This window comes from Dendropsophus ebraccatus, chromosome 9 (assembly GCF_027789765.1).
Source record: "Dendropsophus ebraccatus isolate aDenEbr1 chromosome 9, aDenEbr1.pat, whole genome shotgun sequence".
Classification (NCBI taxonomy): domain Eukaryota; kingdom Metazoa; phylum Chordata; class Amphibia; order Anura; family Hylidae; genus Dendropsophus; species Dendropsophus ebraccatus.
The window spans coordinates 15,107,103-15,125,795 of NC_091462.1; the positions used below are offsets into that span (position 1 = coordinate 15,107,103).

Here is an 18,693-nt window from a genome sequence, read left to right on the forward strand (position 1 = left end):
ACAGAGCAACCCCCCCCCCCCCCCAACAAATGGATTTTTGGTCGCTTCAAAACTGGCATAGACAGGTAAGTAATGCGTTATGCTTCTGCAGAAGTTTCTTTTTTTTAACCTCTACCTGGAATTCCCCTTTAATGGCAGGCTTCAGTAATCGCGCTGCAGCCTTGCCTCGTGGTTTTTTTTTTTGCCTCGTGGGGGTTTTTGCCTTCCCTGGATCAACACAGTAGGGTTTCCCTAGGTTGAACCTGATGGACTCTTGTCTTCTTTCAACCTTATTTACTATGTTACTATGATCCCTTAAATGTAACGGCGTGACCACAGCGTTTAAGTGTAAGTGACAGGGGAAGCTGCGTCAGACCACCTGAGGTCTCTTACCTTCCTCTGTGCGGTCAAATCGGCGATCTGCTCATTGAGTCTGCCACAGGCAGGCTCAATGAGGAGAGCGCCTATTACACTGATCAATCCTTTGCCTATGGTATAGCAGTGATCAGTGTATGCAATCTATTGATTTCAAGTAAAAGTCCCTCAGGGAGACTTAAAGTGTATAAAAAGAAAAGTAAAAATGTTTTTTTACACTACCCCAAAGCTCTCCCCCAATAAAAGTTAAAATCACCCCCCATCCCATAATATAAATAAAACATCTAAAAATAATTAAATAAATAAACATATACTGTAGTGTGCGTAATTGTCCGATCGTCATCGCGAATGGCATAAACAAAAAGAGGGAAAAAAGCGCCAGGATTGCAGATTTTTTGTTACATTATATATAAAAAAAATTTATAAAAAATGATCAAAACATCCAATCTACACATATATGGTATTATTAAAAACTAGAGATCATGATGCAAAAAACGACTCCCCATACAGCCCCGTAGGTGAAAAACTAAAACCGTTAGAGTCACATTAGGGCCATTTTATTAATAATTAATTGCAAAAAAAACAAAAGGATTTAATTAAAAAAATATATATATTAGAAAATCTGTGTAACCTGCATATGGTTGTGTTCGGGCTGACCTATAGAATAATAGTATCATGTCGCTTTTACCATATAGTGCATTACGTAGACACAGGAACCCCCCAAAGTTACAATATTGCATTCTTTTTTTACGATTTCACCAATTTATATTTTCATAAATAATATTTTTGAGGTTCCATCATACATGTTATGGTAAATTGAAAGACGCCATTACATAGTACAACTATTCCTGAAAAAAACAAGCCCTTACACGGCCTTGTAGATAGAAAACTGAAAGTGCTAGAGCTCGTAGAAGGGGAGGAGGGAAAAATGAAAGTGCAAAAATGAAAATTTGCATGGTCCACTGGGTCATTTTGGGCATGGTCCTTAAAGGGTTAAAACAGTATTGCCCAACCAATGACTAGAAGGCTGGAGAGCCAGGAGGTTGGGGGGGGTAGGAGAGCCATAGGTTGGGGAACACTGGCTTATAGTCTAGGGACCATTGGGCAACTTCCTGCTTAACCAGAATTGGGCATTTTTGGTTGGCTGCCTCCGGTTGCCGTTCTGAACAATGAGGATCCACTGTAATTTTTTTTATTTTTTTTTAACATAAGATTTTTATATGACATCAAATTAAATAAAAGACTCTCTGGCTGTCAGGCATATTTTCACAGTCTGCAAACACAATTTTAATTTCCGCAATCTCTTTTCTTGTGTAGTAATATGATGGCTTCCCGGCTCTGCAGACTAATGTACTATAAGTGCCTAATAATGCATTTTATTCACTCTATTAAACATGGTAAACATTACTTCTCCTCCCGGAGGACGAATTTATTGAGAAGTTAGAAGAGATAACAAGTTATTATGCTTATTGATTAGAAATGAAAAGTTGTACTTTTTAGAAATGTGTCGGCGTTCACTGTATTCATGGAAATATTAGTGAGACGGGAGATACCATATCTCCGCCGAGAGGGGCTGCGGGAATGGTTTTATTATTTGCATTAGTATTTGTCTAGTGGAGATAATGTAGAATAATTCTGTTGGAGAACGAGGTGCAAGTTCAAGCACCGCTGCCTCAAGACTCAATAGAAGCGACAAGAGCCACAGGGTGCGGAGATGCGGACGTAGGAGGCCTTATGGCATTGCAGAATGGCAAAGTGGATATAAAGTATTTTTCAGATGCCCAGCTTCCCTGGTGGTCAAGGGTAATGTAGGGTGAAAGTTATTCTGTAACTAGTTGATCAACCACTGGAACCTCTTCTGATCATGAGAACGGAGATCAGCCGTGACCTGAGTGAATGGGCTAATGCTCCATTCATTCTCTATGGGACTTCCGAACTCTGAGAGCTAAACTCGACAATATTCCATGAACGATGACCAAGCCTATATACTGCCATTCCATTCATCCTAGGGACAATTGACCTCTTGTGATCCCCCAGAACAGCTACTTATACCCTTTATGGAAATTACTTAAAATTAGTACTGAAGGAGTAAATTCCATCTACCCTGGTGGTTATGGGTAAAGAAGAGACTAACGGCAGCTTCCCTGTTTGTCTAGGGTAAGGAAGGAAGAAGAGGGGGGGAAAAAAACACCCCACTAGCAAAACATGCAGGACCAAAAAAAAATCACAAAATATATATATATATATTGTTTATCTTTATTTGCATACATAGAAAAATGTATTTACAAAGCAAAAGTTTAAAACAGTAAAGGAACTGACACATAAACAGATCCCCAGAACAATAGTGGTGGTAAATTGTACAAAACAATATGTATACAAAGTACAGAGGTAATAAATTAATTTACACAAACGAAGCACTGGGCATTGGGCATGTAATTATCTAAATTTATCCATAGTCCATAAAGTGCTTATTTAGATACTACCCATATGTCCTTAGTGCAACGGCCACCATACCACTGGGTGAGTATATATATATATATATATATATATATATATTGTGATTTTTTGGTCCTGCATGTTTTGCTAGTGGGGTGGTTTTTTTCCCCCCTCTTCTTCTTTTTTGGTTTTGGTATTTTAGTGTGCATGAGGACCCTAGGATATACATCTATTGGATCATATATAGGTATATTTAGGGTAAGGAAGGGGATAATATTAGCTGTTCTGGTGGTATAGGGTAAGAAAGGGGATAATAATAGCTGTCCTGGTCGTATAGGTTAAGAAAGGGGCTAATAATAGCTGTCCTGGTGGTCTAGGGTAAGAAAGGGGATAATAATAGCTGTCCTGGTGGTCTAGGGTAAGAAGAGGCTAATAATAGCTGTCCTGGTGGTCTAGGGTAAGAAAGGGGATAATAATAGCTGTCCTGGTGGTCTAGGGTAAGAAAGAGGCTAATAATAGCTGTCCTGGTGGTCTAGGGTAAGAAAGGGGCTAATAATAGCTGTCCTGGTGGTCTAGGGTAAGAAAGGGGATAATAATAGCTGTCCTGGTGGTCTAGGGTAAGAAAGGGGATAATAATAGCTGTCCTGGTGGTCTAGGGTAAGAAAGGGGCTAATAATAGCTGTCCTGGTGGTCTAGGGTAAAGGCCCTATTCCACCAACAGATCTGACGACAGGATTGGATTTGAAAAGAGGAGAAATCTCAGTCTTTCCTTTATGAACTGTTCTCTGTTTATAGTCTGTTTCTGGGTTTGGCTTTAAATCTTTGGCAGATAATCTGTCGTCAGATCTGTTGGTGGAATAATTAAGGAAGGGGCTAATAATAGCTGTCCTGGTGGTCTAGGGTAAGGAAGGGGCTATTAAAAGCTGTCCTGGTGGTCTAGGGTAAGAAAGGGGCTAATAATAGCTGTCCTGGTGGTCTAGGGTAAAGGCCCTATTCCACCAACAGATCTGACGACAGGATTGGATTTGAAAAGAGGAGAAATCTCAGTCTTTCCTTTATGAACTGTTCTCTGTTTATAGTCTGTTTCTGGGTTTGGCTTTAAATCTTTGGCAGATAATCTGTCGTCAGATCTGTTGGTGGAATAATTAAGGAAGGGGCTAATAATAGCTGTCCTGGTGGTCTAGGGTAAGGAAGGGGCTATTAAAAGCTGTCCTGGTGGTCTAGGGTAAGAAAGGGGCTAATAATAGCTGTCCTGGTGGTCTAGGGTAAGGAAGGGGCTAATAATAGCTGTCCTGGTGGTCTAGGGTAAGGAAGGGGCTAATAACAGCTGTCCTGGTGGTCTAGGGTAGTGGATAAGGAAGGATTAATGCCTTCTTCCCTGGTGGTTTAGATTAGAAGAGGCAGAGGAGTTCATTTTTGTTCCCCTGATGGTCTGGAGCACAGGTATCAAACTCACGGCCCTCCAGCTTTTTCAAAACTACAATTCCCATCATACCAGGATAGCTAAATTCCTATATTATTCCCCCTGATATTAAAGATTAGGAAATATAATACAGGAATCTAAAGGGCAGGTAAGAGTATGTACGGTGGTTGATGAGGGCCATGTGGGGAGCCAATAACCCCTTCTGCCATGGCCAGGGCAATAATCTAAGTTGACCATGACTATGACCATGAATGAGCAGGAACAGAACCACAGTCAGGTGAGAGCTGCTCTACTGTCACTATAGGAACACAACGGGCAGGGGGTGGCGAAGGTTTCATCGTACATGATGGTGGGTAGGCGAGAACATCAGGTGGAGGAGGGGAAGCTGAAAATAGCCAATACACAGATATTATTCCTATACCAGTAGTTACTCCGAGGCCAATCCATAATGAACCGTCCTCCGAGACCGGGCGGCCATATTTCTTTCCATATACTTAGTAATAATTAGTCGGAGGAAACAAGAATAACATCATCCACCTTGAGCGCCAATCCTAATGATATCTCGGAGCAAATCCTATTAGAGATATACGGAGAATTCTCCTAGGTGACATATTATCCCAAATTAATTCTTCTGATTTGTGGAGTAATCCGATATCTGCACGGCTCCATATAATGCCATTTACCATACACGTCCCTGCCTGATAGCACTCATGCTCTCTACCGCGCCATATTATTGCACTGTCAGGATTAGGAGACATCATTACATTGTATACATAAAAAAACAACAACATTATGCATATACATCCATACCGGGGGGAAATATACAGTGGTAGACGTGGTGTCTACAGCAAATCAGTCTAGTGCGTGTGCATATATATATATATATATATATATATATATATATATATATATGTGTATATATATATCATTCTGCACAACTCTTCTCAATACTGCTACAATATGTAGTGCTTGTGAGTTATTGTGCACCGAGGGTTTATCTATAGGGGTGCGGAGGTTACATGTGCACCAAGAGTCCCGGAGCCTGATGGACCTGTATTATTATCACAATATCCAATGGGGCCCTGGAGCTTCAGGTTACCTCCTTTGTTATGTTCCTGGCTTGTTCTACTATATGTCTAATTGTATGTTTCTCTAGTATGTGGAACGTTCGGCAGCTCCAGTGATTATAAAAGGTCGTGTAATCCTCTACAGCCTCAGGGTTAGAAGTTTTGTGCAGATTGTGAAAAAGCCAGGAGACTGACTTATAATAGTTATATTCCTGAATATAAGAGCAGTATTATAGTAGTTATATTCTTGTATATAGGAGCAGTATTATAGTAGTTATATTCTTGTGTATAGGAACAGTATTATAGTAGTTATATTCTTGTATATCGGAGCAGTATTATAGTAGTTATATTCCTGTATATAGGAGCAGTATTATAGTAGTTATATTCCTGTATAGAGGAGCAGTATTATAGTAGTTATATCCCTGTATATAGGGGGCAGTATTATAGTAGTTATATTCCTGTATATAGGGGCAGTATTATAGTAGTTATATTCCTGTATAGAGGAGCAGTATTATAGTAGTTATATCCCTGTATATAGGGGGCAGTATTATAGTAGTTATATTCCTGTATATAGGAGCAGTATTATAGTAGTTATATTCCTGTATATAGGGGGCAGTATTATAGTAGTTATAGTCTTGTATATAGGAGCAGTATTATAGTAGTTATATTCCTGTATATAGGAGCAGTATTATAGTAGTTATGCGGTTCAGGGAAGAAACAGAGTGCTGCACCTCACACCTATGGCTGATACTAGTGCCCCTAGGCTAAATAAAAAAACACATCAGAATTTTGTGTATGAATTGATCAAGCCATACTGCCCCATGTACCTCGTGCCGGTATCTGATACACATGGGTCCCTACACTAAGTCTACACCGTGCCAGTCAGTGGCCACCAACCCCGCAGGCGCGCACAGCCAAGGAACGGGGGCCATGGGACGGCCCTGCGACCCCCATGCCACAGGACCAGACCCAAAAACACCACACCAGAACCCGGCCAGCACCGCCGGCGGAGAAGGTCGCCCCCAAGCAGCACAAGTCTGGATAAGGTATCATAAGGCATAAGTATCATAAGGTATCATAAGGCATTAGTATCAGCCATAGATGGGATGTGCAGCGGTTCCATTCTCTCCAGTTCGTGTTTTACAGTTCTCCCTCTCTGAACAGCTAGCACTCCTTTATAAGACCCACATGACCAAAATTAGCAGGATATGCCTGTGCTCACATGTCTGGACCCTATGTCTTCCCCATTCTGTGAGAGCAGCAATGGTAAGTGTAATACCATATCCATACTTGTGTCGTTTGGGGGCAGCCTTCCCCGCCGGTGGTGCTGGCTGGGTTTTGGTGGGGCTTTTTGGGTCTGGTCCTGTGACATTGGGGTGGCAGGGCCGTTCCATGGCCTCCCTTCCCTGCACGTGCACGCTTTGCGGGGTTGGCGGTCGCTGACCGACACGGTGTGGAGTTAGCGTAGGGACCCGTGTGGACCAGAGGACCTGCGCGGTGGTACACGGGGCAATATGGCTTGATCAATTCATATACAGACACTCTGGTGTTGATTTTTAATATAGGCCTAGCGGCATTAGTATCAGCCATAGATGGGATGTGCAGCCGTTCCACTCTCTCCAGTTCGTGTATTATAGTAGCTATATTCTTGTATATAGGAGCAGTATTATAGTAGTATATTCCTGTATATAGGAGCAGTATTATAGTAGTTATATCAGTGTATATAGAAGCAGTATTATAGTAGTTATATTCTTGTACATAGGGGGCAGTATTATAGTAGTTATATTCTTGTATATAGGAGCAGTATTATAGTAGTTATATTCTTGTATATAGGGGCAGTATTATAGTAGTTATATTCTTGTATATAGGAGCAGTATTATAGTAGTTATATTCTTGTATATAGGGGTAGTATCATAGTAGTTGTATTCTTGTATATAGGAGCAGTATTATAGTAGTTATATTCTTGTATATAGGGGTAGTATCATAGTAGTCGTATTCTTGTACATAGGAACAGTATTATAGTAGTTATTTTCTTGTATATAGGAGCAGTATTATAGTAGTTGTATTCTTGTACAAAGGAACAGTATTATAGTAGTTATTGTGCATACAGTAGATACATTCTTATAGTTATGTACCTTGAGTAATATTACAGTGGTTATGTATAGTGTATTTTGTATACCAGTCATCCCTTCAACATCAGTGTGACGTAAAATTGCTTAAAAAGTCAAACTCTTCATGGCAGATGAACTCGATCCGTGTGATTTTCATAGACCCCCTGTGAGCTGCAAACAAATTCATTTGTCACTGTTTCACTTTGCTTTATAGCAGTGCAAGTGATGAAAAAAAAAAACACCTCTGTGGAGTGTTGTAGTGCTGTCAGCATTAGTACATTTCCCTTAAATTACAGTCATTACCAGATCATCAGATTGAGCTGTTTCCTCAGTTAATGACACCCCGCTGCCAGTGACTCGGGAAGCCTGCAGGTTCGCTAAAAGGAAAACTCTCCGCCATGGTTGTAATTATATGTTTGTATTAATGTTTCTCTATGAAAAAAAACCTGTGTGTGAGTTATTTACCAGAGACCAAACAAACGCTGCTGCTAAGATATTAATTTGTGAGATGCCATAGTGTCGCTGGTTCCATCCACCTGCACAGTGCGGCCTGTAATAGTGAGCGGGGTCTAATGTGCTGCTGCCGGATGTTGCCTCCGATCATATAATCATCTCTTTGTGGGAATTATTATCTTTATTATATTTATTTATAAATTGTCAGCACCTTCCGCAGACCGGAGAAATGAATCTGTATTAGTGGGAGCGTGTACATGTCGAGCCGGGAACAGGCATAGGAAATGAATAAGGTAAATAGGCAATTGATATGTAATTGCAAACATTAAGAAATGAGGGATTGCTACTTGGATAGACTATTAAAGAACGGTGCTTGGGGACGGCTGTGTGCGGGGAGGTGGATTATGCTATTTCCAGGCCCGGTTTATTTACTTAGCAATTAGGAGAGGAGATATGAGTAATGGCAGGCTGTGTACATATGGGCAGCACAGCGTTTAGCACTGGTGCCTTACAGCAATGAGGCCTTGGATTCATGTCCCACCAGCTCGCCATCTGTATGAATGGGCTGGAAAGAAAGTCAGGCCAGGACAAAGGACTGAGGAGCGTCAGCAGTTTTATGGTAACATAGTACAAGTGGCCATGTGTTCACAATAGCTCGGCCTACAGCGATACAACTATACACACATAGGTGAGATTTATCACACATGGTGTAAAGTGAAACCCTAGCAACCAATCAGATTCCACCTCTCATTCCTCACAGACTTTTAGGAAAATGAAAGGTGGAATCTGATTGGTTGCTAGGGGCAACTGAGCCAGTTTTACTTTACACCATGTTTGATAAATCTCCCCCATACTGTATACGCACATGTTCTAACTGGGGGAAAGACAATGAAGAAGGTCATACAACTGTAATAGCCGAGGGATGAATGCTTATTTCTGACGACAACGATCACTCCCATCCGAAGCCACCCTTAGGGTTCCTTCACACCTACCGGATCCACAGCGGATCTCACACTGGGGATTCGCAGCGAGATCCGCTGCGGATCCAGTCCCATTCATCCCTATAGAGCAGATACACGTAGCGGGACTGACATCCCGCTGTGAGTATGTGCGATAACCCCCTGCCGCCCGCAGCCCCGCAGCCCGCTGCCGAGAGCATACATTACCTGCTCAGTGACGCGGCTGCATGTCAGGCTCCCGGCTCCCATTGGTCCTGCTCAGCTGAGTGGAACCGGAGCCGGGAGCCTGACATGCGGCCGTGTCGCTGAGCAGGTAATGTATGCTCTCGGCAGCGGGCTGCGGGCGGCAGGGGGTTATCGCACATACTCACAGTGGGATGTCAATCCCGCTGCGAGTAAATGCTCTATAGGGATGAATGGGACTAAATCCACTGTGGATCCAGTAGGTGTAAAGGCACCCTAAAGAGACTCTGTCAGTAGGTTTATGCTGTCCTATGTCCTATGAGTGATACCCAGAAGGATGTATCACTTAGGCTATGTTCACACAACGGTTTTTTTAGTCTTCCCTTAGTGCAATGAGTGGTGTTGGTACATTATTCTAGTTTGGGGTTACTAGTTGCCCTTTGGGTGTGTCTTAATTGAAAAGTCCATTGAATTTAATAGTAAAAACAGATAAAGAACGGTGACAAAAGAAAAACTGTGTGTGAACAATTAATAAAAAAGTCAGCTGTTTGCAAAAGGCGTCTGGAAATAACGATCATGTTCATTATTTTGACGTCTGCGGTAAAAACGTTTGTTATTCAATACATTGTGTGCATTGGACGTCCATCTTTCCATTGACTTCAATGCACTGCCATTGCAGTCAGTTAAGTCGCGGCAATAACGGATGTTTTTTAAATATCATAATCGACCGCCTTTTCTCTATTTTTTTAAATAAGTTTGACCAACAGCTATCTCTCTCATTCCCAGTATACAGTACTTAAAGGGGTACTCCAGCGTGGGGGCACTTTTGCGCTGGGACGAGGTGGCCGAGGGAACGAGGGGGGACGAGGGGGGACGAGGTGGCCGAGGGAAAAGACGTCCTCTCACCTCTTCGGTTCCAGTGGCGGGTCCCGCATCGCGGCGCTCCGGTGCCCGGTTCCCGACCGCTTCCGGGTGTCTGACGCAGGCACGAGACGTGACGTCTCAGGTCCGCTCAGCCACTCAGTGAAGGAGGCGGGAACTGGGCACTGGAGCGCCGCAACAGTCAGCCTGATATGTCGGGTTTGGGCGACTTTTATATGTATACACATTGTAAGCCAATGCCAGACACTTCTAACAGTGGCTTACCTCTCGTGAGAACAAAACAATCGCCTTTGTTCAATTTCAACATGACTGATCCTTCCTCCTCCCCAACATCTACTACCAAATAACATTGGCTGGTGGTCTGCTGATGGTGGGCTGGTGTTACCAGGATCTATGGCTTAGTATCTGTATTGTATCTGATTAGTAGCATAGTGATGTAGTGACGCACTTCACATGTCATTTTGGTGGGTATGAACAGGAGCCATTAGCTTTTGAAATGCGCTTTATGTTCCTGTACAGTAGCCATCTGGGGGTCTCCAGTCCTATTTGCATCTGTTGAGGTTATTGGGGCTTGAATCATATTTTATGTTTCATCGTTGTAGCTATAATAAGGGATTGTGGTGCAAAACCCACATAACCCTGCCCATGCATGACGTCTCATTGCGGTAGCCAGGAATTAGAGGTAATGTAGCTTGAAATGCGCTTTATGTCTTTTGGTGGTGCTTTTGATGAAGAATCCATTGTTAGTGGGGTTAAAAACACCTGGGAGGTTTCTTTGTGGTAGCTATTACTAAGTCAGTGGGGTTCGAATGACTTTTCGTGCTGCTTTGCGGTGACTGTAAGTAAGAACTGATGGGGCTGTAATTGCATTTCATGTTTATATGCAGGAGCTGTGACTAACACAGCAGAACTAGGTTCTCTTCTCCATTTTCAATTCGTTATAATATCTTCATAAATGCTAGTGTTTAGTGAGTATTGGAGAATGAACAATAGATGACACAGGCTGTTTTATTTTGCTGCTAACATGACCCTCCAATCATCAGCAGTGAGAAAAGTTATAATATCTCTATAATAATAATAATAATAATAATGGTGCTGCTGTCGTACTGTTGGAGACTTGACAAGGGTTTTGTCTCATTGCCCCACCACCCCTTCTAATCCATATCCCTCAAATAATGACAGGGACCGTGCTGGAGTGAATTGGCCACGGCAACTGTTTTATTATTTTATTATTAACAAAAATAAACATAAACATTTGCAATAAACAATACCTCAAAGTGAGCCCCCCCCCCTCCATTTTAACCTTATGACGGAGGCGGTCCTTGAGGCCGATAACCCCGGGTGGTTCTACCTTGGCTTATCTTCACAGGATTGACCTCCAGCTGAGAGCAAAGACCCCCTTGGCTCAAGGGCACCCTATTAAACACCTGTGAATGCAGTTACCAATGCCAGACCTGGGCTTACGCCCTGTGACCAAACCAAGTTCCTTTTTCCACAACTGTTGTCCAGCCATACCCGATTAAATACGAAGTCCAGAACCACCTATGGTTCCCCCCTACCTCCAAACTTATTAGTAAGTACATTGAGGACCCCCCATGCCTCTAGCTGTTACGACAAACCTGGACACCACCACTAAATACTCCCGCACAGCATGGTTTCCCCCTACCTGCCAACTTATCAGTAAGTACTCCAATCTCGAGGACCCCCCCCCCCACACCCCCAGTCACTGCAACAAGCCCAGACACCAGAGACCCACCACTTCCACACACCAACCTGCAACTACCCCAGTTCAGCCATTCTAACCAAGGACCCAACAAGAGGGGGAGGGTGTTATATTGTTCCTAACAGCTCGCAAACTTAAAATGGCTGCCCCATCACCTTCTCCTGTCCCCCTTTTTCCCCACCTATAATAACACCCCCACCCCCAAATCCTCCCTTCTCCACCAATGCCCCCTCTATCATTCACCTCCTCCAATTTCCAAACCACCCCCTGACCCATGTTTGACCCTCCAGCCTATGTGCTACCACCTTATGTCAAAACGGCCCCTCCAAACCCTGTCATGTCGGTCTACCCCTAGGCTGTCGGCTTTGGTCCAGCCTCACTAGATAGGTAAGACTACACAACAAGCAGTAGCAGAGAGGAAATACTTTATTCTTTGTCGGACTTTCATATGAATCTCTCAATGCCAATTCTTCATCTCAAACAGAGGATCATTATACCCCTTAAAATCCCATTAACCATGAAGTACCGGACAGCTTTTTGCATGTGTTTATGTTTTGCTATTTTTTCCTTCCAGATTTGTTTGGAAAACTTCGGAATGGTCAGAATGTAAAATATCCCTGCTCACCGACCAGGACTCTACTTCCCCTGTGGAGGCCGCTGCACAATGTGGCGGTGGGGTTCAGACCCGCCAGGTATTCTGTGCTCAGCGCATCATGGATCCTGGGTCAAATAAAGAAGGTGAGTGGATTGTCCAATCTGAAATATCATCTATCACATTCAGCAGTAATCAATAACTAAAGGATATTCCACTCCAATATGTTTTATCACTGAGTCTCCTTCTGATTGATACAACTAGGATATCTGGGCCCCCTCTCTCCACTACATATTATAATTTCACCATGAAGTGCTACTTTCTTAGTCATTGTCATTTCAGAGAACTTGTCTCCATATTATAGCCTATGTAATACCTTACCTATTTATAAATCGCTTCATTACTGAATATTACCCCTTACCACAGAGAACCACCTAAAAGTCTTGGCTGCTTGGTGTTATTCTTCCCTGCAATCTGCTGTTCACGGTTAGGGAAATTCTAGTAACAGCTAGATCAGGACAGAAGGCAGGAAGTGGAGGCAGAAGGTAGAGAAAAAGAGAAAGGAAGAGTGACAAAGCTGGCATTGTGTACCTGCAAGCTGAGCCAGTGAAGCTGATCCACACTGTGCCTGAAAAGTAAATCAAAGTTTGCCTCCCATCTCGCCCATAAAGTCTTGGGCAGTAATTCCTTGTGTAATTACCAGTACATGTACTTTTGTATGTTCACAGTGCTGCAGCATAATCTCCTCTTCTATCTAGCTTGTCATCATCCTTCTTTGCTGTGCTGCTGCTACTGTTCCATTTCTGCTCATGTAGCACCTTGCTAGGCCAATGCATCAGTAACCCCTTCTGCCCCCACATACAATCTACAGTAAGGTTATTAGTAAATGATCAGCCTGGCACAGCGCCAGCTTACTCAGCACACTTTTGCTAGCATTATCAGAGAAGTCAGAGAAGAGGAGAATATGTGCCCTACAGTCAAGTTCTTCTACATCAGAATCTGCCTCCACAGTGGCATAGCTACCATGAAGGCAGACCATGCAACTGCTATGGGGCCCATGCACTAAGGGGGCCCGCAATCCCGGAGTGGCATCTGACCCTTTATTTGTAAGCCATGAACACTCAAAGTTAAATACTGCGGCGCACTGACTGACACAGCAAGAAGCAATTGGCTTTCCGCCCTGCCAGTGTCTCTTATGGCCGAAGGCAGCACTGCACCTCCAACCACAAGAGGACAGTCTCTGTTCCAGCTCCCCGAGTGAAGTCACTTGTGCGCTTCAGTGCTGTGAGAAAGAAGGAATGGCAGGGGACTGCTCTGGGCCAGGTGAGTATGTGTGTGGGGGGAAGGGAGGCAATAACCCTAGCCCCATGCCCCTCTATGCCTTTATTGTCCTTGTGTGCACTGGGGCATGGTCACGCGGGAACAGAGAACAGTTTGAGCCCAAATTGTTCTCAAAAGTTGGAAGTGACAATCGTCCATAATTTCTTGGTGCTGAATAGAGATGAGTGACCATGAGCGCGCTCATATTCGTCCGAACCCAAGCGCGCAGCATTTTATTAGCGGTGGCTGAAGTAGTTGGGTGCAGCCTTAGGGAATCTTGAAAAAAATTGATAAAGTCATAGGCCATAAGTTGTATCCGTGTTTCCCCCAACTCCGTAGGGCTGCATCCATCTTCTTCAGCCACCGGTAATCAAATGCTTTAGAACCCAATGTATTAACATAAAATGAAATATTTAAATTTTTAAGTAGAGTCCAGCATAGTTCAGAATCCAGAAACCCTCGAAGACCCCTACAATTACATAAGCATTAGATAAACCTGAATTTTGAAGATAACTCCAACACAGGTTGCTGAATATTTTTTGGAAATGTCTGCAACGAAATCCAATATTCAGCCTTTTGGAGTAGTACGTGACCCCGCGTCTCATCCTCATCTAAATACAGGAAAATGATTCAGACAGAAAGTCATAGGTTTTAAAAATCATTAAACTTCCCTTTAGTGTGAGGCTGGGGAAATCACCGGCTTCAGCGCAGCCATAAAAAGTAACTGCAGCGAAAAGAATCCTGCGTGTTTGTGGTTGTAGCGAGGGCTCTGGAGGTTGTTAATGAAATATATGTGTAGAAGACATCACTGTGACAACGTTTCATAAGCTGGAGTCAAGCTGGTTCGAAGAAAAGAGGGGCAGGGGGTTGGACTTGTTTTAAAACCATCAACCAGGCTTAGAAAAACATGGCTGCTTTTTTCTCTTGCGCCCTCAGGTTTGGTGTGCTGTGTTTTTTTTTTTCCAGCTCAGATAATTTTTTAGGAAACATGTGTATATATATACAGTGGTGCCTTGGATTACGAGCATAATTCGTTCCGGGACTGTGCTTGTAATCCAAATCCACTCTTAAGCCAAAGTAAATTTTCCCATAAGAAATCATAGAAATGCAGACAATTGGTTCCACACCCCAAAATAATGATTTATTATTCTGAATAACATGTAAAGCATAGGTCTCCAAATTGCGGCCCTCCAAAGCTTTAGCTGTCCAGGCATGATGGGAGTTGTAGTTTCCCAACAGCTGGAGGGCCGCAGTTTGGAGACCCATGATGTAAAGCATGGGGAGCATGAAGGAATGAGCAGGGGAGATGTGGGCACATACATGCAGCACTCTCTGTCCGGGGAGAGAGGGGTTACAGCTATGGAGAGATTACCCCCCCCCCCCACAGTCCTGTCCCCTGATGTAAGCCCCAGCCTGAAGTGGATCTGCTATGATTTGGAAGGTGACGGACACTTCCTGGGTCAGAGTACAGTGCTGTAGACCCCGCTATGCAGGCCATGCCCCTCCTCCACTCCCCCTCCCACCCAGTTCAGGGAGCTCTTAAACCAAAGCAATGCTCTTAAACCAAGTCACAATTTTGAAATACTCTTAAACCAAAACGCTTCTAAACCAAGTTACTCTTAAACCAAGGTACCACGGTATATAAAAAAAGTGCGGTGGTCAGCGCCCAGCAAATGTAGTCATGCTTCTAGGCCCATTGCCAGATATGAAGAGCATAAAAGAGAAGCCCCTGGACTCCGAGGTAATCACATATAGTAAAAAGGCCAGATCTCTTAAGCTTATAATAATTTTTCAAGCTTTATCATAAATCCATAAAATAACAAACGCGTTTCAAACCAACTTGGTTCATAATCATGGTATCTGGGTCTGAATATATCTGTTGTGTGATCCATCTGTTTAGTCTTTGGAGAGGTAACAGTAGTAGCTTAAGAACCAAGTGGGTTCGAAATGCGTCGGTTATTTTATAAATTTATAATAAAGCTTGAAAAGTTTCATCGCTGGGTCCCAAATTGCGCTGCTCTGGTCTCCGGCCACTTCCTGGGCTATGACATCAGCTATTCATCAGCTGTAGCTAGGTCCCACCTCTGAATGGCTCAGCGGGCTTAAAACGTCATGTCTCAAGCTGTGTCATAGCCCAGGAAGTGGCCGGAGACCAGAGCAGAGTGATTTGGGACCCAGTGCTGGAACCAGGTGGACATTGTTATTTTCATTTACCCCCTCCCAGGCCATAGTGAAAAAAGCCCTCTCGCCCAGAGTACCCCTTTAAAGGATTGTTCCATACTAATACACTCATCCGCTTCCACATATTCCACAAGACCCCACTTCAATCTGGAGATTGGGGCCTGCCTGTGTAAGATGCTCCCATAGACAATGAATAGCTGCCGCAGAAAACTGGCATGTCAGTTTTTTACGGCGCCGCGAGAGATCCCGGCCGGAGTGTATACTATGTGTATACGCTCCGGCCGGGATTCTCTCAGAAGGCAGCACTACATGAGTTCCAGGGGAATCACGGCCCATGTTGCAACGGCCGTGATTCCTACAGAACTTACGTTGCAGGAACATAGCCGTAGTCTAGTACAAAGAAAAATTAATGGGGTTATATATATGTTCATATTTCTTCCAGGCAGCACTATATCTTATATGTGATATTGCAGCTTAGCCCCAGTCACGTAAAGGCTAGGTTCAACCGACGTCTTTTTTTTGGCCATTCAACGGTCGTCTTTAAGGACATCAATCATTTTGAGGTCAAATAACTGTGACTGTTATTTCAAAATAACGGACGTTATTTGACCTCAAAATTTTGTCCACAAAGACCGTTGAATGACCAAAAAAAGACGTTGTGTGTACCTAGCCTAAGCCGAGTTGCAATACCAGACACAGCCTATAGTCAGGTGCGGGGCCGTTCCTGGAAGAAAGCGGCCTCGCATTTCGAATCCGGTCCAACCCCTTTAAATGTTCTAAATAATCAGAAATTCACCTGTGAATGTAAAACAATTTGTTTGGGCGCCATGGTAGCATTTTGCACATTTCCAATCCTCCGTCGTCTCTTTACTGCATCTTAGCTGTGTAATTGGTTTACATTTTCTCAGCTTGTAAGATGAAAGTAGCGATTTAATACGGTGAACGCAGCTTTAATTAAAATTGATGGCCACTGGAATAACTATTAAAGAAACGCCGCTGTGATCCATCGAGGCTTCCTTTAATCGAAATTCTCAAATTATTAGAGCGCACAAGCGTTATACATAATTTGCAATGTAAACACATCTTCTCCCCGGAATCTGAGATATAACCGTATGGCTTCATTAAATTATTCACCGCAATGTCTGCGAATAGTTTGTATTGTCAGATAAAAGGGATGTTTGGAGTAATATTTCCCGATATTAGGCGAACGCCGCCGCTTCTCCCGGCAATTTAATAGCAGTTCTGAAAATAGAATGTATGGATTGTATTTGTAATCCATTGTCTCCAGATGTTCGTATGTAAATTCTTTTGACAAGTTCAATTTAATTGCTGAACAGAATCGCGGTCGTATTATATTTAGAAGGTGAGACTCCTCTGAGCCGCTATATTGTTATATTGCTTAATCTGCTTTTGGCTCTGAGGAAGGTTTCTTAAAGGGGACGTTGTGTTGTGCTTGTTTTCAGATCTGCTGGGAGCATGATATACGAGCCTGTGCTCAATTGATGGAATCCTCAAACTTAGAGGATATCACCCAAATATTATTACGTCACGACATTTTATAAAAATCACAAGTATTCCTTACACATTCTGACCCCCATGACGCATCTCCCAAACAATTTTATTAATGATACACAAATAAATGATGGAATAAAAAAATAGAATCACCTTATAATGTTCAATGTTTAAACAAAGTCTAAAAATGCTGATTATTCTGCAGTTAAAGGGCAAAAACTTAAAGGCGTAGTCCACAGATTTTATTTATTTTTTTCAAAATAGCTGGTGTCAGAAAGTTATACATGTTTGTAAATTACTTCTATTTAAAAATTTCAACCTTTTCAGTACTGCTATATGTCCTGCAGAAAGTGGTGTATTCTTTCCAGTCTGACGCAGTGCTCTCTGCTGCCACCTCTGTCCATGTCAGGAACTGTTCAGAGCAGTAGAGGTTTTCTATGGGGATTTGTTACTGCTCTGGACAGTTCCTGACATGGACAGAGGTGGCAGCAGAGAGCACTGTCAGACTGGAAATAATACACCACTTCCTGCAGGACATACAGCAAGTGATAAGTACTGGAAGGATTTTTTTTTTTAATGGAAGTAATTTACAAATTTGTATAACGTTCTGACACCAGTTGAAAGCTTTTTTCCCCCTTCGATTTAAGGGGTTGTCTAGTCATTAGTCACAGCTATAACAGATGTTTTAATTAACCTATCCCACACCGCTGCCAGTTTCCAGGCCACCCAGTGTCCACTGTCGATCTCTTCTTGAAATCATCCGCTGATATACCATGCGGACTTGAATTGACCGCTCAACATAGACAAGATATACAGATCGAGCAGATAGGATTGGTGTAAGGCCCTATTCCACAGAACAATTATCGTTCATAAACTCGCTCCAACGACCGTTCGCTAACGATCACTAAACAATTTTTTTTTTGGAACGATAACACATAACACAGGTGGGAACGTGAACGATATATGTAGTGTAACGATTATTTTGCGGTCGTTACATGGTCGTTTAAAACGTTCACCGGGGTGATCATGACCATACGACACACCTACTTTTTTAAAACCTTTTTACGAACGACTGAAAGATTTCTAATTTTACCAACCGATTAGCGAATTATCTTTCAAAGACCAACGATTTTTTTTCGACATGCTGAAAAACAATTTTGAACGACAATATAACGATTTCGCCTTTGTCGTTCGCTCGTTTATACCAATTCCACAAACCGATTATCGTTAAAGATCGGTCCTTGGAGCGAGTTTATGAACGATAATCGTTCCGTGGAATAATGCCTGTATCCAAAGGTAATAAAGGAAATAATATAAGGGAGGACAACCCTGGTGATCTTTTTCAGCCAACAATCATCTATATTTCACCTATAGTGCACCTGTACGCAACCCTAGTAAGGACCAGACCCCCCAGGACTGAACCTTTAAGATTTTAATACATGTCTGTATGGGGCACGTCCACCATTTATCACTAGATAATAACATACAAACCACTTT

At 42.9% G+C, this 18,693-nt stretch overlaps 1 protein-coding gene across 3 annotated transcripts in view; it reads left to right on the plus strand.

Moving 5' to 3' along the window:
- THSD7B (thrombospondin type 1 domain containing 7B) overlaps window positions 1-18,693 on the plus strand; it is a 420,171-nt gene that overhangs the window by 178,817 nt on the left and 222,661 nt on the right. For all 3 annotated transcript variants that reach the window (XM_069982655.1, XM_069982658.1, XM_069982657.1), the window contains one exon: window positions 12,166-12,329. In XM_069982655.1, the coding sequence (XP_069838756.1) occupies window positions 12,166-12,329 (164 nt within the window). The remainder of the gene's footprint in view (window positions 1-12,165; window positions 12,330-18,693) is intronic.